Source organism: Bos indicus x Bos taurus, chromosome 19, assembly GCF_003369695.1.
Source record: "Bos indicus x Bos taurus breed Angus x Brahman F1 hybrid chromosome 19, Bos_hybrid_MaternalHap_v2.0, whole genome shotgun sequence".
NCBI lineage: Eukaryota > Metazoa > Chordata > Mammalia > Artiodactyla > Bovidae > Bos > Bos indicus x Bos taurus.
The window spans coordinates 41287621-41310907 of record NC_040094.1 but is presented as its reverse complement, the minus strand read 5'-3'; the positions used below and the strand labels follow the sequence as shown (position 1 = coordinate 41310907).

Below are 23287 nucleotides of genomic sequence, written 5' to 3'. Positions count from 1 at the left end.
ATATATAAACCAATTGTATTTTTATATATATCAGCAACAGAAGACATGAAATTTAAAAATACCAATTATAATAGCACCAAAAATGTGAAATACCTAGGAATATACCTAACAAAAAGCCTGAAAGACACATTAAGTTATAAACTCTTATTGAGAGACCTAGGAGACTTAAAGATGGAATACTATGTTGAAGAGTTAGAAGCCACTATATTGCAAAAATGTGAAATCTTCCCAAATAATTTATGGATTCAATGCGATCTCAACAAAAATCCCAACATTTCTGTGCATATAACTTAATAAGTTATCCACTTCCACTTATATGGAAGTGCAAAGAGGCACAAATAGCCATGATACTCTTGAAGAACAAGATGGAAAAACTTGCTCTACCAGATAAAAACTGTAATATTTTGGTGTAGCATTAGAGCTGCTGCTGCTGCTGCTAAGTTGCTTCAGTCGTGTCCAACTCTGTGCAACCCCATAGACAGCAGCCCAACAGGCTCCCCCGTCCCTGGGATTCTCCAGGCAAGAACACTGGAGTGGGTTGCCATTTCCTTCTCCAATGCATGAAAGTGAAAAGTGAAAGTGAAGTTGCTCAGTCATGTCCAACTCTTCGAGACCCCATGGACTGCAGCCTACCAGGCTCCTCCGTCCATGGGATTTTCCAGGCAAGAGTACTGGAGTGGGGTGCCATCGCCTTCTCCAAGCATTAGAGCAGGGAGAGACAAATAGAAAAATAGAAGAGACATCTCAGACATTCTCATGCATAAACGGACATGTGCTATATGAGAGAGGTATCATTGCAGAGCACTGGGGAACGGCTAGATTTTTCAGTAAGTGGTGTCAGTACAATTGAGTAACCACATAGATAAAAAATTATAAATGATGCCTAGCACACATCATATATAAAATTAATTCCAGTTAGAATTTAGATCTAAATGTGAATTTAGATAAATAGATCTAAATAGAGTTTAGATCTAAGGCAAGTCTATATTAACATTAAAAACACTTGTTCAAGGGCATTCCCTGGCAGTCCAATGGTTAGGACTCTGCACTTTGACTGCCAGTGGCGCAGATTCAATCCCTGGTCAAGGAATTAAGATCCCACAAGTTGAGCTGTGCAGCACAGCCAAAAATACATAAATAAATAAAAACCCCAAACAAAACAAAAACATTTGTTTATCAAAAGATATCATAAAGAGGTGAAAAGACAAACTATAGCATGGAGAAGATATTTAAAACATGTAACTTACAAAATAATAAGATCCAGTATAAGGAGCTTGTACCAATCAATAAAAAAGACGACTCAATACAAAGAGAGTCAAAAGTGTTCTAAAGAATATTTGGAAAAAGAATCCTAATGGCTAACAAACATGAAATGATGATTAACCTGATTAGTAATCAGAAAACTTAAATTAAAACCTCCAGGAGATACTATTACTCAATTACCAGTCTGGAAAAGGATTAAAGGTCTCACAATACCAAATGTTGGTAAGTATCTGAAACAATGAGAACTTCCATATACTACCATTGGGAAGATAAATTAGTACAAACTCTTTGAATAGCAGTTCATCATTACAAATGGAACACTGACGTACCCTATAACCCCAAAATTTGACTGCTAGGTATAAACTCTAGAAAAACTTGTGAACATATGCATCACATGGTATATGAAGAATTTTACTTAGTAGGATGTTGTAACAGTCAAAACAGAAACAACTTTAGTGTTCCCCAATAATAGAATGGATAAAAACACTGTGGTATATTTATATAATGGCAGAGTACATCATGAGAAACGCTGGGTTGGAAGAAGCACAAGCTGGAATCAAGATTGTCGGGAGAAATATCAATAACCTTAGATATGCAGATGACACCACCCTTATGGCAGAAAGTGAAGAGGAGCTAAAAAGTCTCTTGATGAAAGTGAAAGTGAAGAGTGAAAAAGTTGGCTTAAAGCTCAACATTCAGAAAATGAAGATCATGGCATCCGGTCCCATCACTTCATGGGAAATAGATGGGGAAACAGTGGAAACAGTGTCAGACTTTATTTTTCTGGGCTCCAAAATCACTGCAGATGGTGATTGCAGCCATGAAATTAAAAGACACTTACTCCTTGGAAGGAAAGTTATGACCAACCTAGATAGTATATTGAAAAGCAGAGACATTACTTTGTCAACAAAGGTCCATCTAGTCAAGGCTATGGTTTTTCCAGTGGTCATGTATGGATGTGAGAGTTGGACTGTGAAGAAAGCTGAGCGCCAAAGAATTGATGCTTTTGAACTGTGGTATTGGAGAAGACTCTTGAGAGTCCCATGGACTGCAAGGAGATCCAACCAGTCCATTCTAAAGGAGATCGGTCCTGGGTATTCATTGGAAGGACTGATGCTGAAGCTGAAACTCCAATACTTTGGCCACCTCATGTGAAGAGTTGACTCATTGGAAAAGACTCTGATGCTGGGAGGGATTGGGGGCAGGAGGAGAAGGGGACAACAGAGGATGAGATGGCTGGATGGCATCACGGGACTCAATGGACATGAGTTTGAGTGAACTCCGGGAGTTGGTGATGGACAGGGAGGCCTGGTGTGCTGTGATTCATGGGGTCGCAAAGAGTTGGACACGACTGAGTGACTGAACTGAACTGATGCTATACAGCAATGAGTATAAATGAACTAACTCTATGTGTGAGTAGTCTTTAGAAAGAATCAAGGCATAAAAGTATATCCATTATGATTCCATTATATTCAAAAACAGAGAAACTTTATGGTTTAGGGATCCAACTTTGGTGGTAAAACTCTAAGAAAAGGCAGGAAATAATTACTATCATTCCTCCACTATGGAGGAGGAATGATAAGATCAGGGACAGGCACATGGGAAAGGGGTGGGTTTTGAGGATGGTAGAAATATTTTATTTATTCGCTGGGTGGTGGGTATTTCAAATGTTTATTTGATAAGTATGTTAAACAGTAAATTAGTGTTTAATGCACTTTTCTGTATGCATGTTATATTTCACAATAACAGTGGTGAAAAAAAAAGAGAATGGTGATGCTTATCATTTCATTTTAAGCTTTTTGTATGTTGAGGCAGTATAATCCTTCCTCTGCCTGTCTTCTGAAATCTTCCCTCAAATCTACCACCTAAACATCCAAAGGACAGAGCTACTAAGTCACAGCGGCCTTAATTGCAGTGCTTTATTTGTCTCAGACACTAGTCTGGGCCCTTCCTGGTGACAGAGACCGAAACTACTGAACACTGGACCTATAGTAAATAAAAGCTTATTGATAGAATGTATGCAAATTACCAGTCAACACTAAAGGAAATCAACCCTGAATATTCATTGGAAGGACTGATGCTGAAGCTGAAGCTTCAATACTTTGGCCACCTGATGCAAAAAGCTGACTCACTGGAAAAGACCCTGATGCTGGGAAAGATTGAAGGCAGGAGAAGGGGACGACAGAGGATGAGCTGGTTGGATGGCATCACTGACTCTATGGACATGAGTTTGAGCGAACTCTGGGAGGGAGATGGTGAAGGATAGGGAAGCCTGGCATGCTGCAGTCCATAGTGTCACAAAGAATCGGACACAACTGAGTGACTGAACAACAATAATGCAAATTATGGTGAAAGCTCTAGATTCCTAGCTGTGTAGAATTACTTCATTGTTTATCACCGGCCCACAAAGGAGGAGTGACTGAGCAACAACCACCACCACAAAGCTAATACAAAGCCTTAAAACTGTTGGTGTTTTATGGTCTACATAGCTCTTTCATATAAATGATAAGATTACATAAAGTTATATTTTAAGAGGGGTTGAGCCTGGTATTAATTAGTTTCCCTACATTAGGGATGAGAAAATGGTCTTTGCCAAGATAGAAAATGATCGAGTCAGGACTAGAATCAGAAAGCCAGGGTCTTTCAAATTGTAGACTGCAGACATCTTTTTCACTTGCTTTCTGTCACTCAAGGGAGACATAGTTTGCAAGATGCTTTGGACATTGGACATTAGACTTCATCAGCTGGGCCATAAGAAAGAAGAGGGAGGCAGACACACACACCTCCATCCTCAGTTTAGTCTTTCCTCTGCATTTAAAAATTTGTTGACTTTCTTCTGCTTGAGTCACATTCCAGATAACTTCCACAGAAATGAGGTAGGGTCCAGGAGCCTAAATTAGAGCTCTCCAGCCCAAGTTTTGTGCTTAAAGCCACTTTCTTTTCTTTTTGCTTCCCAACTTCCTTACCATCTTTGTTTTCCAAATACCTTCACTGTGCTCTATTTGTTTACAGATTCTGATACTAGGTATCAATGTGTTACCCTGGGATGACCCAAAGTGATAGTACTGTATCTGTTTATCCAAACTTCAACTCACATATCTAGCAGTCTTCAAAATAAGCACTGCCACTCAGCAACCATACTTTGGCACCAATCATGTTTCTGCAACCTTAGGGTCCTTCAGACCTACATAATTCATTACTGTGCAAGAGCTGTGGCAGTTATATTACTTTGTGATAGTTACAATCTCTGGCCCAGTGAGAAATACAAAAATTCTTTCCTTGGCTACTTAATTTTCAATTCTGAGGAATGGGTTATTGGTGAAATAATAAGCCTGCTGTGATAGAAAATAACTTCTATTCTAGGCCACTGACATCTGCACAAACCTGGTAGTGATATGTTTTCCCCCATTATTGTAACTTAAAAATTAATGTTTCTTGAGATCAGGTTTTGCTTTTGACTATTAAACTATTTCTACTCATAGAGGTAATCATACTAATCTGTCAGTTTATCTATGTTCTTCCTTTCAAGGGAATGAAGAAGCTTCTGAAACTGAAGGAGGAAATCAAGAAGTGCCTGAGAAACATTTATCAGACGCAAGAACTATGGGGTAAGGGAAGCCTGCTAACGGTGAACAAAGTTAAGAAGCAAATACAGCAGCAACCTAAACAGTACAGGGGCCCTGGAGGATGTAAAGCAAAATATAAAAGAGAAAATTGCTTTCTGGCTTAGAAAAAAAAAAGAAATTCTCAAACTCAAGAGCAGTGCCTACACGCTGCAGGATTTTCTAAGGAGAGGAAGGAAAAGCCAAACTGAGCTGACATCGAAAAGCAGCAGGTTGTTCCCTTGACAGGCCCCTGCGGCACGTGCAGTGTCTCCACTGGCCACATCCTGCGGTGCACGGTGGCCAGCAGCTTCACCAACCCTTCTTCCTTGTGTGGTTTTGTAGCAGAGTCTTTAGGGTTCTCCACATCTTACTATCCAAGTCCTTGTTATTCTAATCCCGTTATGGTTAACAGTTCTTTATATTAAAATTTCCCTGTTCAAATTGCTTCATGTTTTCTGTCTCCTGATTGGACCTGACTGACACACATACCTACAATGTTAACACTAACAAAAAATAACCCTAATACTAAAACACAGATAATGGTATCATAAGGAAAACTGCAGACTAATATGTCTCATTAAATAAATGCAAAAATCCTCAACAGAATATTAGCAAATCAAATCCAACAATGTATAAAATAACTGTACATTATGACTGAAAATTGATGCTTTTGAACTGTGGTGTTGGAGAAGACTCTTGAGAGTCCTTGGACTGCAGGAGATCAAACCAGTCCATCCTAAAGGAAATCAGTCCTGAATATTCATTGAAAGGACTGATGCTGAAGCTGAAAGTCCAATACTTTGGCCACCTGATGCAAAGAACTGACTCACTGGAAAACATCCTGATGCTGGGAAAGATTGAAGGCAGGAGGAGAAGGGGACGACAGAGGATGAGATGGTTGGATGGCATCACTGACTCAACGGACATGAGTTTGAGTGAACTCCGGGAGTTGGGTGACGGGTAGGGAGGCCTGGTGTGCTGCAGTCCATGGGTTTGAAAAGAGTCAGACACGACTGAACATTGAACTGAAGCGATGACTAAAAACGATTTATTCTGAATACAGAAGAATAGTTCCAACATTTGAAAATCAATTTATCTATCAACATCAACAGACTAAAGATGGAAATATCATATATCAATCAAACAGAGGACTAGAGAACTTCCTCAACTTAACAAAGAACATCTATTAAAAAAAAACAACTATACCTAACATCACATGTAATAGTGAGAAACTGGATGCTTTCTCTCAAAGATTAGAAACAAGACAAGGATGTGCCCACTCACTGTTACTATTCAATGTCATACTGGAAGTGCTAGCTAATGCAGTAAGATTAGATAAGGAAGTAATAGATATACAGATTGGAAGGAAGAAATAAAACTGTTTTGTTTGCAGATGACACGGTTGTCTAAGTAGAATATCTCAAAGAAACTACAAAAAACCTCCTGGAATTAATAGCAATTAGAGAAAGATCATAGGATGTAAGGTTAATATACAAAAGTTAATTGTCTTCCTAAATACCAGCAATAAACACTTGGAATTTGAAATTAAAAATACAAGACCATAGACTTCCCTGGTGGTCCAGTGGTTATGAATCCACCTGCCCAGGCAGGGGACATGGGTTCAATCCCTGGTCCAAGAAGATCCCACAAGCCACAGAGCAACTATGCCAGTGTGCCACAACTACTGAAGCCTGAGTGCCTGGAGCCTATGCTTTGCAACAAGAGAAGCCACTTCAGTGAGAAGCCCAAGCATCACAACTGGTGAGTAGCCCCCACTTGCTGCAACTAGAGAAAACCTGTGTGAAGCAATGAAGATCCAGCAGAGCCAAATAATGAATAAAAATTTTTAAAAAGTTTATATAAAAAGGCAAAAGACGATAACTAACCACCATACTGAGGAAGAACTAAGTCAGGGGACTGATACCAACCAAATGTAAGCCTTACTATACAGTAATCAAGGTAGATCAGTCCTGGGTGTTCTTTGGAAGAAATGATGCTGAAGCTGAAACTCCAGTACTTTGGCCACCTCATGTGAAGAGTTGACTCATCGGAAAAGACTCTGTTGCTGGGAGGGATTGGGGGCAGGAGGAGAAGGGGACAACACAGGATGAGATGGCTGGATGGCATCACCGACTTGATGGACATGAGTTTGAGTGAACTCCGGGAGTTGGTGATGGACAGTGAGGCCTGGTGTGCTGCAATTCATGGGGTCGCAAAGAGTCAGACACAACTGAGCGACTGAACTGAACTGAACCATACTGAGGAAAGATTACATGAATAAATAGGGAACCCAGACATAGACCCACACAAATGTAGTCAACTGACCTTTGGCAAAGGAGCAAGGGCAATTCAATGGAGGAAGGACAGTCTTTTCAACAAATGGTGCTGGAACCATCCATAGGCAAAAAAAAAAAAATCTAAACATACAACTTACATTTTTCTCAAAAACTAATTCATCTTAGACTAAATGTAAATCATGAAACTAAATAACTTCTTAAATACAACAGGAGCAAACTACATGACTTTGGGCTTGGTGATGAGTTTGTAGATATAACATAAAAAGCATGATCTATGGAAAAATATTGGTAAACTATATTTTATTTATTTTTGGCTACACTGGGTCTTCCTGTTGCCCAGGCTTTTCTCTAGCTGGGGCAAGCGGGGGCTGCTCTCCAGTTGCAGTGTGTAGGCTTCTCGTTGCAGTGGCCTCTCCTGTTGCTGAACGTGGGCTCCAGGGCACACAGGCTTCCGTAGGTGCAGCGTGAGGGCTCGGCAGTTGCGGGTCCCTGGGCTCTAGAGCACAGGCTCAATAGTTGGGGTGCGTGGGCTTAGTTGCTCCACAGCATGTAGGATCTTCCCAGACCAGGGACTGAACCAGTGTCTCCTGCTTTGGCAGGGGGATTCTTTACCAGTGAGCTACCAGGGAAGCCCAAAATTGGTAAACTGGATTTTATTAAAATTAAAAACTTCTGCTCAGTAAAAGTCATTGTGAGAAGAAGAGACAAACCACAAAATTGGAGAAACACATATCTGATAAGAATCTGTATCTAAAATATACAAAGAACTCTTGGAACTCAACAATGTGAATGAAAAATTCAATAAAAACAAGGAGAAAGATTTAAATGATAGATACACAGATGACAAATAAACACATGAAATAATGCAGAGACCAGATGTCATTAGGGGATTTAAAATTAAAACAATAATGAACTATCACTAATACCTAATAGAATAGCCAAAATAAAAAAAACTTAAAATACCAAAAGCTGGTGAAGACGAGGAACAACAAGAAACACATCCATTGCGGTGGAAATGTAAAATGGTAAACCCATTTGGGACACAGTTTGGAAATTTCTTACAAAACTAGACATTATCTTCCCATACAACCCAGCAATCACGCTCCTAGGCATTTACGAATTGATTTGAAAACTCATGTCCATACAAACACCTGTACACAAAGATTTATAGCAATTTTATTCATAATCATCAAAAACGTGAAGCAATCAAGATGTCCTTTATACACCCATGATATGGAATATTAGTCAGCAATAAAAAATGATCTATCAAAGCCATACAGTGACATGGAGGAATCTTAAATGAATATTGGTAAGTGAGAGAAGCCAGTCTGGAAAGTCTACACACTGCATGGCCCTAAGTTTAATCTACTTTGGGAAAGGCAGAACTGTAGAGACAGGAACAAGACTGGTGGTTGGCAAGGGCTGTGGGGTAAGAGAGAGAGAAGAGTAGATAAAACAGAGGGCATTTTAAGGGTGGTGGAACTGTTCTGTGTGAAACTGTAGGGGTGGACACATGTCAGTATATACTTGTCAAAACCCACAGGACTATACAACACGCAGAATGAACCTTAATATAAACTACTAACTATAGTTGATAATAATGTATTGACATTGGTTCATTAATCATAACAAATGTATCATGCTAATGCGAGATGCTACTAATAGGGGAAACTGGGAGGGGTGAGGGTGTGGGCCGAAGCGGGCATATGGAACTCTGTGTAATATCCGCTCAATTTTTCTGTAACCCTAACTCTATACTAAAAAATAAAATCTATTATTCTAAAATAAATAGACTAAAAGCAAAGAGAGTAGAAGAAATAACTTTTTTGGTTCTAATTATAAAGGTAATACATATGCCTTTATATCATATGAGTGATATCAAACAAAATAATATATGGAAAGTACAAAATTTTATTATATTATACTCACCTACTCTTCTTGACCTTAACATAGTTTTAGGTACAAAGAAACAAGATTGTTTGTAAGCAACAAAACATATTTCATTAAAAATCATCCACTGAGATTAAATGCCTTCTTAGAAATACCATGTTGACTATCTTTTTACGGTTTTTACAATGTACGTTTTCCAATGTTTTGGTCTTACTGCTCTTCCTTAATGAAAATACCTATGACACTTTGGGATGTGAACAAATCATCTTATGTCTTCCACCTCCACAAGCAAGTAATGATGCTTTCACCCCTAGTCTTCATGTTGAAATTTACTGGCATGATTTAGCTCCGTAGATTTGGACGGAAATGCAGGTCTGACATGTAACATCAACATCAGGACTAAAAGTCCCAGGACTACAAACCACTGCAGAGGAAAATACAATGGAGCAGATATTATAATTTCAGTTAAAGGTATTTTATACCAATAATACAAATTGCCATCAATGTCACACCACTGACATTCTATATCTATGTTCTACTACCAGCAATGTTCAACCAATTAAACTGTGGAAGATTATTTATGAGTTGTTTTTTTTTCTTGGCTCTGCTGAGCGGTTGTAGGATCTTAGTTCCCCAACCACGGATTAAACTCGGAGCCATGGCAGTGAAAGTGGAGTCCTAACCACTGGACTGTCAGGGAACTCCCTGTTTATGAGTTTTAAATATTGTTATCTGGTGATCTTAGGTAACACTGTAAAAGAAAGTTAGAATCTTAGCTACTTTTTCCTTTAGTAGCATCTTCCAATAACTTGTGCATTGCTCCATTTATGAGTTCCTATTTCTTGTTTTCTAGTTCCTATTTCTAATTTCCCAGCAGGGCCATTTTGTTTCCTTTCATAGTACAGTATCTCAAGTCAGGATGCTATAGAGATATTTTGTAATACAAAAGATTATACTAGGCAGAATTAATATCCGTGAAGATAACTATGTTTAGAAATTTGGGCTTCTAATTTTTACTTCCCTTTAACTAAATACCTTTCTTTGGTAAGAAAATCACTATAAATATTCAATTCAATTATGCTAAGAGAATTCTGACTATATAACTTAAATAACTAGATATGTATATTTTATAATTACCACAACAGGTAGCGCAATTGCTGTGTAGACCTTCATTTTTTCCAAAGCCTGGACGACAGCTATCCATACGTACTATTTGAAAACTGTGATCCACAAAATGCATGGCTGGTAGAGTTTTATTTAGATCATGGTTGAAAATATATGCTTGGCTCCGGAAAAATTCTTCTATTCGATTTCTTGCCTAAGATTAACACCAGAGAGAAGTACAATTACTAAACTGTGAACCAAATTTCTTCTCCTATATCAGAGGCAATGAAACGTAATACAAGCATGGCACTGCTTTACACAACAGATGAATTCCTGAAAAGTTGCATGTTAATACCAAAATTAGTTTAGCCTGAACTTATCAATTATTGTCAGTTTTTATGTACAACAGTTAAGAAGAATTAAAATGAGGTTAAAAAGCACTTGTTTTGAATTATTTGCAGCATGTCTATCCCATATGTAGATAACTGGGAGTTGATTGTTTCTAACTCCAAAGAGCCAAACAAGATGGAAACCAAAACTTTAATTAGCATTACAGACTAATGGTGTAAATTTTATTTTTTGAGCACAGGGCTTAAATAGTAACTAATAATAACCCATAAACCATGCACAATGTTAAGGGTATGGGCTTAAGGACTAGAGGAGGAGAATGAAGGTATTTTTTTAGACTATGTCCTGAGCCTCAAATAAGGCAGAGGAGAGAGCAACTATCATGATCAATAAAGACACAGTTTTGGAAAAACCAATTGTTTTAACCTAGAATGACATGATTATAAGGCTGTTCATTATTTATTTATTTTTATAAGGCTGTTCATTTTTTTGAAATGATTTATTTTTGGCTGTGCTGGGTCCTCATTGCTGGGCAGTCTTTTCTCCAGCTGCAGAGAGTGGGGGCCACTCTCTAGTTGCAGTGCATGGGTTTCTCATTGTGGTGGCTTGTCTTGTTGCGGTGCTTGGGCTCAAGGGCGCAGGGCCTTCAGTAGTTGCAGCACGTGAGCTAAATAGTTGCGGCTCCTAAGCTCTAGAGCACAGGCTCAGTAATTGTGGTGCAGAGGCCTCAGTTCAGTTCAGTTCAGTTTGTCACTCAGTCATGTCCGACTCTTTGCAGCCCCATGAATCGCAGCACGCCAGGCCTCCCTGTCCATCACCAACTCCCGGAGTTCACTCAAACTCACGTCCATCGAGTTGCTGATGCCATCCAGCCATCTCATCCTCTGTCGTCCCCTTCTCCTCCTGCCCTCAATCCCTCCTAGCATCAGAGTCTTTTCCAATGAGTTAACTCTTCGCATGAGGTGGCCAAAGTACTGGAGTTTCAACTTTAGCATCATTCCTTCCAAAGAACACCCAGGACTGATCTCCTTTAGAATGGACTGGTTGGATCTCCTTGAAGTCCATGGGACTCTCAAGAGTCTTCTCCAACACCACAGTTCAAAAGCATCAATTGTTTGGCGCTCAGCTTGCTTCACAGTCCAACTCTCACATCCATACATGACCACAGGAAAAACCATAGCCTTGACTAGATGAACCTTTGTTGGCAAAGTAATGTCTCTGCTTTTCAATATGCTATTTAGGTTGGTCACAACTTTCCTTCCAAGGAGTAAGCATCTTTTAATTTCATGGCTGCAGTCACTATCTGCAGTGATTTTGGAGCCCCAAAAAATAAAGTCTCTGTTTCAATTGTTTGCCATTTACTTGCTATGAAGTGATGGGACCAGATGCCATGATCTTAGTTTTCTGAATGTTGAGTTTTAAGCCAACTTTTTCACTCTTCTCTTTCACTTTCATTAAGAGGCTCTTTAGTTCTTCTTTGCTTTGTGCCGTAAGGCTGGTGTCATCTGCATATCTGAGGTTATTGATATTTTTCCTGCAATCTTGATTCCAGCTTGTGCTTCTTCCAGCCCAGCGTTTCTCATGATGTACTCTGCATATAAGTTAAATAAGCAGGGTGACAATACACAGCCTTGACGTACTCCTTTTCCTATTTGGAACCAGTCTGTTGTTCCATGTCCAGTTCTAACGTTGCTTCCTGACCTGCATACAGGTTTCTCAAGAGACAGGTCAGGTGGTCTGGTATGCCCATCTCTTTCAGAATCCATAGCATGTGGAGTCTTCCTGGATCGGGGATCAAACCTGTGTCTCCTGTATTGGCAGGTGAATTCTTTACCATTGAGCCACCAAGGAAGCCCTGTAAAGCTGTTTTTCAAGCTGCTGCTTGGTTACATTTGGAGAACAAAGACCAGTGATCCATCCTTCTTCTATCATAAGAAAAATACATAATATTAACCTGGGGAGTTATATAATATTCCAAACATACTATTCCAAGACAAAACATTTTAAAATAGCTAAGACTCTCACAATCTCAGTTTATAAAACTGAAACTAATATCAGTAATATTTCATGCTTAAGTTTTTAAACAGCTTTGTTTACTATTCAAATACTTTCCCCCTACACTGAAATTCTCACCTGGAGGATATTATGATTAGTGGTATCTTCACAGTCAGTAGACTCATTGCATGTACCTTTCCACCCTGGTGCAAAAGGATTAACTGGAGGGGGGAAAAATGACATCTTCACAAAACAATTCCAAAAAGTTCCAAACATTCCAAGAACGTTCCAAATGCTGAATTCAGTATACATGTGTGCATGTGTTTAATCTATGTAATCCTAGAAAGGTGCACAATTTGAATACTTTATACATTATGATTTCACTCCATCTGGGGGCTAATGGAGGTAACTACAAGGCTTTAAAATGAATAGAAATAAATTTGGTTTGGTTTCCCCCTTTTGTCAAGTTCTCAATTTAAAATTCTATAAGAAGTTATAACTTAAATATTAGCTGCATAGTTAAAGGCCATATTTATAAAATGCTATTGACTTCTCAAAAATAGGCAACAATATATATCATGCTGCTAAGTCACTGCAGTTGTGTCCAACTCTGCGAGACCCCATAGACGGCAGCCCACCAGGCTCCTCGTCCCTGGGGTTCTCCAGGCAAGAACACTGGAGTGGTCGCTATTTCCTTCTCCAATGCAGGAAAGTGAAAAGTGAAAGTGAAGTCACTCAGTTGTGTCCGACTCTTAGCGACTCAATGGACTACAGCCTACCAGGCTCCTCTGTCCATGGGATTTTTCCAGGCAAGAGTACTGGAGTGGGGTGCCATTGGCTTTTCCTAATATATCATAGTTGAAGGCAAATAATTAATGTGTTAATTTTTAAAACCACAATCAGGCTAAGGACAACAGTAGATTTTAGTGCTTAACAAGCATTTAAAGCCTACTACTTATTTCTCATATTAATATGGTAATTAATTCTGTAATAAGATAAAACTCATGAATTTAAAGAAATATTAAAATTTTTTACCTTGAAAGGCTATAAATAGCTCATGAATGAGGCCATGTTTTGGAACTTTAACAAAATGGCATTTATATGATGGTTCTATGATATGGCATGACAAATCAAAGATTAAATTATCCAAGATTTTCTTCAGGACTCGAAAAAGCAGATCATTATATTTTCCTACACAAGATTTTGTGGTAAAACGTACAGCCATCTGATATGAATAGTCAGGTTCCCGATAGGCTTTAAAAAAAAAAAAGATGAGAATAAAACAATTGTGCCTAGCATCAATTTCCAAATAACATGTAATATTAAATACCATCAATCTTACAAACCACCAAAGAAGCTTAATTTATCTAATCAAATGTTTTAAGGGCTTCTCAGGTGGCACAGCGCAGGAGTGGCCAATGTGGGAGACGCAAGTAGATGCAGGTTCGATCCCTGGGTAAGGAAGATTCCCCTGAAGAAGGAAATGGCAACCCACTCCAGTATTCTTGCCTGGAGAATCCCATGGACAGAGGAGCCTGGCAGGCTACAGTCGATGGGATCTCCAAGAGTCAGACATGACTGAGCAACTGAGCACAAAATGTTTTAACAATTTGTCCTCATGAAGAGATGTAAAACTAATGACTTTAATGAAAAAAGTTATTTTGTCTGATACATTATATACTCAGTACAAGAGAAGATATAGCTTCTGTGGGTGCCCTATATATGTAAGTTAAAAGTATCAAGAAAAAAATAAGATTTTGGTGGGGAGAGTCTTAGTTTACAGAAGTATCATTGGTGTCAGCACTATCCAGGGAAAAGGATCATTAATTTGCTTTTATGGAGTTAAACATCAATTTTTAAATTACCTAGCAAAACTGTGATAATGCTGATTGTGCCTGCATACCTAGACAGTGGGAAGTGGGAGGCTGAAAGAGGATTATTTAGGACACACTATTTTGATGTCAATTTGAGGTTCCTTGGTCAGACACATTTCAGTTCAGTTCAGTCACTCAGTTGTGTCCGACTCTTTGTGACCCTATGAATCGCAGCACACCAGGCCTCTTTGTCCATCACCAACTCCTGGAGTCTACCCAAACCCATGTCCATTGAGTCGGTAATACCATCCAAACATCTCATCCTCTGTTGTCCCCTTCTCCTTCTGCCCTCAATCTTTCCCAGCATCAGGGTCTTTTCAAATGAGTCAGCTCTTCACATCAGGTGGCCAAAGTATTGGAGTTTCAGCTTCAACATCAGTCCTTCCAATGAACACCCAGGACTGATCTGCTTTAGGATGGACTGGTTGGATCTCCTTGCAGTCCAAGGGACTCTCAAGAGTCTTCTCCAACACCACAGTTCAAAAGCATCAATTCTTCAGTGCTTAGCCTTCTTTATAGTGCAACTTTCATATCCATACATGACCAATGGGAAAACCATAGCCTTGACTAGACGGACCTTTGTTGACAAAGTAATGTCTCTGCTTTATAACATGTTGTCTAAGTTGGTCATAACTTTCCTTCCAAGGAGTAAGTGTCTTTTAATTTCATGGCTGCAATCACCAACTGCAGTGACTTTGGAGCCCTCAAAAATAAAGTCAGCCACTGTTTCCCCATCTATTTGCCATGAAGTGATGGGACTGGATGCCATGATCTTAGTTTTCTGAATGTTGGGCTTTAGCCAACTTTTTCACTCTCCTCTTTCATCAAGAGGCTCTTCAGTTCTTCTTCACTTTCTGCCATAAGGGTGGTGTCATCTGCATATGTGAGGTTATTGATATTTCTCCCGGCAACCTTGATTCCATCTTGTGCTTCCTCCAGCCCAGCGTTTCTCATGATGTACTCTGCATATAAGTTAAATAAGCAGGGTGACAATATACAGCCTTAACATACTCCTTTTCCTATTTGGAACCAGCCACATTTAAAATACTCTATAAGCCATACCGATTATATATAACAGACTCATTTACACTAAATGAAGAAACCATATACTTAATTCTGATCCAAACTAAATGTATAAGTTAAAATGTGCTTATATTCTTACCAAAGATCATAAAGTCATATCTCTGCTTTACTATCTTTTCTTCTTGGGTTTCTGCTTTGATAGTCTTATAAGAAAAACTGCATGTATAAAGTCCAGACAAAGGCTCCAGAAAGTCTTTCACCGTCAGCTTTCCTGTATTAGTTATATTTATTCTATTACTTCCTAAACAGAAAGAGTAAATGAGTTTGTTATCTAACATGTAACAATTCAAACACTATTTAGTAAACTTGGGGTTACTAATACATATGAAGACTTATAAATTAACGGACAATTTTAACTTCAAGAATTCAACAAAGTCTTAATTCTGCTGTATTACTCCATGGAAAACCACATGATAAGTACACTTTTGAAATATATTTTGGTTTTCTTTAATTCTTGGCATCTAATTTCAATTGATTTATACCAGTAATTCAGTAAATGAGATTATAGTACCTTATAGTATGATGCAATTTCACATAAGATAGAAATTAATAATCCTTACATTCTAAGACACCCTTCTAACATCATGAAAAATTACAAATTAGTTACCTCATTTCCTATCACAGATGCTGCAAAGATAAATTTTAGGTTCTATAAAAACTTCTGAACTAATAAGGCTTTGGGAGGAAAGGTACAAAAATTATTGCTTCAGTTTTATGAATAAGGAGAAAATAAGGCACAGACCAGGTTATGACTGTCTAAATACTGAGTAAGTGAAACGTCAGTATTTTAAGTTACAACTTTTTCATTCTCATAAATAATAGTGCTTTTCTAAAAAAAAGGTTTGCATCATTAAAAAAAGAAGATATTAAAATCAAATAACTTACCTGATAATTGCTTTTCATTAGGCCCAACCCATAAATATGTGGGGTCCACTGTTTCTTTTTCGGCACGTTTAAAGTCCATACAGACAAGGACTGGGCTGTTGTGATGTAATTTTACATATACTTTCACTATGACAAATAAAACAGTATATAACTACATTATATAGCAAAATTTAAATTAATAAACACACTTCCTACCATTCTGTCCCAAAGTTACTTTGATTAGTTCTCTTTGGATTTCACGGTTTTAAAAATCAGCATATCATTATAACATGTGGAAAACTAAAGTCCTTTTTACTTCTCATAGACTTTTAACTCTAGACTGCCAGAGAGTCATTATTTTTTTTTCTGTGATAATATAGTGTTTATAAAAGTGTACATAATACATTTTAATGTACAGATTCAGAAGAACGAGAATCAAAAAATTTTGAAGAGTTGGTAGAATCAACTTAAAGATGAGAAAAGAATCTTTTTGCTTGTAAAACTATTTTAAAGATGATCATTATCATCCCCAAGGCAAATGTGATATTTAGCTCCTAACAAGGAACAATAATTCAGTCTATGTGGGACACATAAGGAAGATTTTCTGCAATTCCTACTCTATCTCGGATTTGATGGAAGCAGCAACAATGTGCTTTGAACAATACTGCCCCACAAGATACTAATTATAAAGCCTGCTGAACACCGGGCTGTGAACCTATAAAGAAGATACTGTACCACAATTCGGCGGTGGCACGGAGCGGGAGGGGCTCCAAAAACGGAGCGATTCCAAATCTAACCAATGCTACGAACCGGCCCAAAGTCATCTAAAGTTAGCTGTGTGACTAATTTTCCTTGGGGAGAGTGTGAAAGTTTTATCACAGTGACAAATGACATTTAAGATGAGCCGGAAATGATGTGTAGGAGTTCTAGTTAATGAAGGGATAAGGACATTCCAAACAGAGGGACTTCCAGCCCTGGAAATCACTCCTCTGAGCTGGTCTCGCAGGTTGCAAAGCAGCAGGGACATTCTGAAGAGAGGTGGTATCAGAGAAAGAGCTATAAATTGAATCTTAGCTCCTCACGAGCCGTGCTTCTTTAGGCGAGATTCTTCTTTACGCAACTGAGGCGCAGTGGCGTTGCTATAAGGATGAAACAACCTCCAGGAAGTGCAGAGCACACAGTAGACGTTCTATACATTTTTGCTCCATTTCCTTGCTCGGGAAAAACCTCAGCAGAGCCACGGGGCCCCCGGCTCTTCGGATGGACTCTGCGAGTGAAGAGGTCCTCATTACCTGGGTGTCCCGGCTTGCCATAAATGAAGCCTTTCTCAGTGCGTTCGGAATTACGCTGCCATCCAACTGCGGAGGGAAAAAAAAAAAAAAAAACAACCCACTGACCAAGTGGAAGCGGAGCCGGAGCTCAGACTGGGGCGGGGCGGGGCGAAGCTGGGAGGCTGGACCGGGAAGCTGCGGGAAGCCTGGGGGCCGGGCGGGAGGAGCCCCACCTCCTGTGAGGTACCAGAGCACCGCGGAGAGTAGGACCCACGCTCGCATCACGACTCAGGGGCTAGCGTCGCGGGAGGGTTAGGCGTCGAGGGGCGGGCTCCTTCCTACCTCAGCCCCAGCGCCACGCCTCCCCATCTCTCCTCCACCGAGCGGAGCAAACCGCCAGGGTCCGCTCCCTCTACCGTGCGTAGCTACAAAGGGAGCGGACGCGGAGGAGAGCGCGAGAGTGCTCCGCGGCCTGTCGCGCGCGGATGGGGCCGGGGGCGGGGCGTGTGTAGAGGGCAGTGCCTTGGCAGGTGCACAGGAGACGAGCGCCCCGCCCCTCGCGCGCACGCGGTCGCTGTCATGCGGATGCTTCCGGTGCTTCGCGCCTCCAACCTGGCGCCATTTTCCCGCGCTCTTGTTCGCTTCGTTCTCTGGGCAATCGGTGAGAGAAGAAAAGCCTTGGCGTTTTAGTCATTTCCTTAGTCTAGAAGCTGAAGAAATCGATGAGAGGAACACGGTGGGCGCCATGGGATAGGGCGGATAGGGGATGAGATTACATTAGGATCTGAGGAAGGAGAAGCTTCCACTTCACAGGAAGCAGAGAGCCCCGCGTGCGAATTCCCTATGCCTTTCTTATGAATTGTCTGGAACTGTGTGCACAATCCTTTTCAAATTCCTAACTCCCAGTTTTCACCCACCTGTGTTCTAACCCACAGAATGAAGAACCTGAAGAAGTAGTGCACCAACAAGGCGTCTCCAGGGCTTTGCACTCTAGAGGAACGTTTAACCTTCATTGTCAACTTCCAGCATCATACGATGTTGAGAGACTCCACTTGCAAATGTATCCGGGGTTGTGAAGTAAGCCTGCTTTAACAAAAACAAAAACACAAGCCCAGTTGAAAGGCAAGATCTCCAGATGCTGTTTTTTGCAGGGTGGATGCTCAGTCAAGATCAGCGAGCTCCAAAAGAGACCAGGCCAGTGTCTTTCATGGTTCCTTCTTGGCTACTCATTTAGTGGCCTGGAAAGCCCTGTGTATTGTCTGTTTCTTAGCAGCGGGACACCCTCAGTCGTGGTTTTGAGTAGGCTGGTGGGTAGAGAGCCCAAGGTTCAGACAGGGTGCAGAATGATTATTTGGGGTGAGATCAAGAGTTTTCAGTTTTATTTCCTTTGAGCCGAGTCAGTACTTGGACTATCTCAGATGGTCCAGGAGCAGCCTTTGTCAGTGATTTCAGTTTTAGTCACTGTTAATTTTACTACATAGCATAAGCCATGAAATGTGATTCGGTGAGTCAGATCCACCCTTGTCAGTTACCGTGTCTAGATTCATGGTTTAGTTTCAACTGTTCCCTTATTAAAGTAATGATAATGAAGACAAATTTAGGCATTATCTCTGATTCCCTGGAAGTTTATCATTAAACCCACAGCATTTTATTAGCTTCCCAATTATAAGTAATTGATCCTTGTAAACCCTTGGGTGATCAACTTTGAATACTGTAAGAAGAGACTTAACCAAATGAGTAGTGATTTGTTCAAAGAATCCGTCTACTGTTTTAAAACAAACTTTTAATTTTAGAATAGTTTTACGTTTACAGAAAAATCGCGAAGATAGTACCGAGTTCTCATGTATGCCCACCTATTTCCTTATAATTAACATCTTACATTTGTTATGATACTTTTCTCACAAGTAATGACCAATATTGATACCTTATTAAATAGAGTCCATACTTGATTCAGATTTCCTTGGTTTTTACCTAATGGCCTTTTTCTGCTCCAGGATCCCAGTCAGGATCCCTTGTTACATTTAGTCATCAAGTCTCCTTAGCGGTGACAGTTTCTCAGACATTTCTTGGTTTTGATGACCTTGACAGTTAATGGGTTTTGAGATGACATTGACTTGATCTGAACTGGTCAGGCTCTTTGCAGAATGCTTCTAGGTTAGACTGGAGCTTAACCAGTCTAGGTTAACCCTCTAGGTTAGGGTTAATGGATGGAAGGCTATGGAGGTGAAGTACCATATTCAAATATGTATCGAGGGCACATACTGTCACATGCCTTATATCACTGTTGTTGTTAACTTGATCACCTGCCTGAGGTAGTGTTTGTCTGGTTTCTGTCATATAAAGTTACTCTCTTTCCTGTACCTTTTCATACTGTAATCTTTGGAAGGATGTCACTATGTGAATACCATTCTTTAAAAAAAAAAAACACCTTTTTTGGGGGGTGGGGTGCTTTGTGTGGCTTGTGGGATCTCAGTTCCCTGACCAGGGATCGAACCCAGGCCATGGCAGTGAAAGCTTGGAATCCTAATCACTAGGCCACTAGAAACACCCATAAGTGAATCGCACACTTAAGGAGTGGGGATTTATGCTCTACCTTCTTGAGGGTGAAATAGCTGCATGAATTATTTTACCCACTTACTTTTTATCTATCCCCTTAAGTATCACGTTTTTGAGTCCGAAATACTCAATACTGAGCTAATTATTCACAGAGTAGTAACACATTCCATTGATAAGTATAAAGAACATTGTAATGGAAGCTAAACACCTTCTAAAACTTTTAATAACCAAATAACTATTCATCCTTACACCATCCCTGTGAAATTTTACAGTTCCTCTTCTGCTACTTTTGATGTGCTATTTTTGCCTTTAGAAACTAACAAACAACAAATTTCCCCTTTCGATACTAAAATTAGACCTAGTGTTTAGAGTATTTCTCTGAAATTGTTATTATCCTGTAGAACTCCATCCCATACAAGTTATAGAGATGCTGTCATGGTGCCATAATCGTAAAACAAAGCCATTACAAGTTATTAACTCATTTAAAAATTATATACTATATCTATATATATGTCTCCTATACCAAGGCGTATTTAAAATAAACTAAAATTCATAAAATTACAATATGTATTCTTTAACTGGATAAGAATGGGTTTACTCTGGTATGGCCTTCTGATGCATGAACGCCCAACCTTAAGTCTCAAATATACTTGTATATACCAACCACATATGTTTCTAACAAAGGCAAAATGGTCTTTTTGAGAATCATTTACATGTTTAACATACTGGGTAACTTTAAGAGGACTCACCTGAACAATGTCCCTTCAACCTTAGTGTGAAGAAAAATTCTGTTTTTTAAAAATTATGTGTTCACCTCCCCTTCCCTCTCCCTATAGTCAAATGTGTGCTTGATCTCTATAATGTGGGAAGGATGTTGGGAAAAGATGTTCACTCTGTGTACAACTAACATCTTTGAGTCAATTTTACTGTCTTTAGTGTATCTTCCCCTTACCACCCTAATCTCTTAGCACTGATACATTATATATGTATTTTTGTAAGCTGTCTCAGATCCTATTTGGAAGAAGGTAAGGTAGTAGAAAATAAACACACATAAATACAATGTGTAGTGTTTTGTGAGTGGTGGGAAATAAACCAAGCAGTTTCCAAAAGGGAAAATAAAGTGAGAATATTGCTTCCAAAATTGAAAAAGTTGAGTTGATGAAAGTGCCAACACTCTTTGGAACTGTCTTAGCACTTCCTGAAAACTTGAACCAAGAACTTTTATTATGTGAGATGAAAAGTTGAGGAAGAAAAACATATTACATTTAATAGAGTGCTCATTGATGGCATTCATGGCTATCATCCCTGAATCTAGACCAAAAGTTCCAGATTTTGCTCAAGACAAACCTCTTTGAACTTAGATTTGCAAGAAAGCAATCCAGATCCTCCCTCCCTCCATGTGATATTACTCTCTTATCCATTATCCTTCTAAAATAGACATTTGGAGACAATTTACTGCCTTGCCATTTCCTTCCTATTGGGGTTCTCGGCTTTGACATTCAAAAGGCGGCTGGAGGCGCGGTAGATACCTCGGCGGGGAACGTCCTTTAAAGCCGCCGCCAGCCAGCGCCGCTGTAACCCCGCGCACAGTCCGATCGCCGGCTCCTGCCCCTTTCAATCTGCGCCGACTCAGCGGCCGGATCCCGGGGACTCCCCGCGCTGGGAATCTCCCGCCAGCTGCGCGCTGAGTCCCGGCGACGGCAGGAGCACGTGGAGCGGCTGGGTAGCCAGAGCGGCAGCTCCAGCCCAGCCCGGCGGCGAGATGGAAGGTGAGCCTCCAGCCTGCTTCTTTTCTAAGGGGTCTTTGAAATGCTCAACCGGTGCACGCAGCAGAGAGAGTTCCTTCTGAATCTCGGTTTTGCTTCTATTTATTTCTTTTGTCAAAAGTAAATTTGAAAAAAGTAAATTTCAGAGGGCAAAGCGTGTCGGTTTTCATACATCTCTCATTTGCTACCTGCCCCCCCACCCCCAACCTAACTTTGGACAGTGATAATTTCTCCGCAGTTTTACCTCTTAGGGTTTGTCAGGGGTCAACTCTGATTCTGCAGAGGAGGAGTACTTATGGGGTGTCCCTGAAATGGCAGCAAACCTAAGGTGGAATAACTAATCCTTTTGCATGATTTTTTCGTCCATGGCTTCAATGTCCATTGGAATTGGGCTAACCTGAGTGACTTCTTTGGGATGAAAAGTGACTTTTTTTTACCCTCTAAGGGTAAATGCTGTCATATGGGAAGGTAAATTTTTAAGTAATGGCATTTGTGCTTCCCTTGGTACTCAATCTTCTAATGATAACTTATTTACTCAAAGCAAAAAATCAAGCTCACATGAAAAGTTTCATTTGAATTAGTTTTTAAAGTCATTAACCTATCCTCACTTCCCCTCAAATTTTCAGTATTATTGGGATATATATACTTCCTTGGGATAACTAAAGTTTCACAGTATTATTTTAAACTTTTCAACAGTCTTCTCAACAAGTGTTTCTAAAACCTTGAAAATGGCAGGTGCATCTCAAGTTGGAGAAAATCAGAAAATAGAAAATCAGAATTTGTGAGAAATGTATTCATTCTATTAGTAAATGAGATACTGACACCTAATTAAAATGTTAACTTGATAAATAATTATCAATAGCCTGGATATTTTCTTCATAATGATTGAAGGCTCTCTTATTACCAGTATACCTTGATCTTTGGCCGCTTTAGGTCTAGGGTCTATGAAGTTATTAAAACTTGATTGAATATGTCAGGACACAAAATAAATTTTGTTTCATGTATAATTGAGCACAGTACTGTGATTGTAAATCTTTAATTTACACATGGGTATGTTTATAATTTTAAACTGACTTGGCACTTATACGTGTTTTTTTCCCTCTAAGTAGAGCGCCAAATGATGCACAGTACATATTTAGTATTCTGTAAAAAAAAAATTTAATGATCATTATTGAAAAATATTTTAAGGGTTTTCTCTTATGAAAAACTTTTTGCTTTAAATCAAGGTTTAAAAGTAAATCTAAAAATTTACACTTTGAATATTTTTAAAATGGTTTATGATGTGTAATTTTTATCATGTAAAGATTTCATTGGCCAACAACAGAAAAAAATTAGGTTGTTGTACACTAGAAAAAATAATTTAAAAAACAC

General features: G+C 39.4%; 2 protein-coding genes across 5 annotated transcripts in view; one reads left to right on the top strand and one right to left on the bottom strand.

Moving 5' to 3' along the window:
• Positions 1 to 8319: 8319 nt before the first annotated feature.
• ZPBP2 (zona pellucida binding protein 2) lies at positions 8320 to 18067 on the bottom strand. Of its 3 annotated transcripts, none has more exons than XM_027517829.1 (8): positions 17828 to 18067; positions 17616 to 17681; positions 16345 to 16470; positions 15539 to 15700; positions 13538 to 13756; positions 12641 to 12723; positions 10193 to 10373; positions 8320 to 9479 (listed from the first exon to the last, which is right to left on the bottom strand). In XM_027517829.1, exons 1-8 carry the CDS (start codon positions 17874 to 17876, stop codon positions 9385 to 9387), a joined length of 981 nt encoding a protein of 326 aa, XP_027373630.1. In that variant the 5' UTR covers positions 17877 to 18067; the 3' UTR covers positions 8320 to 9384. The 3 variants fall into 3 exon arrangements, 2 of the variants coding, with proteins under 2 accessions (XP_027373630.1, XP_027373631.1); XM_027517830.1 differs by having other exon boundaries at positions 17937 to 18044; XR_003506775.1 differs by lacking the exons at positions 12641 to 12723; positions 13538 to 13756 and having other exon boundaries at positions 17828 to 18032.
• Positions 18068 to 18164: 97 nt separating this feature from the next.
• Positions 18165 to 23287, top strand: part of IKZF3 (IKAROS family zinc finger 3) — a 93521-nt gene continuing 88398 nt past the window's right edge. The window contains exons 1-2 of one of the 2 annotated variants that reach the window (XM_027517825.1): positions 18165 to 18255; positions 18530 to 21919. In XM_027517825.1, coding sequence (XP_027373626.1) covers positions 21913 to 21919 — 7 coding nt within the window. In that variant the 5' untranslated portion in view covers positions 18165 to 18255; positions 18530 to 21912. The remainder of the gene's footprint in view (positions 18256 to 18529; positions 21920 to 23287) is intronic. The other variant, XM_027517826.1, reaches the window with a different exon arrangement.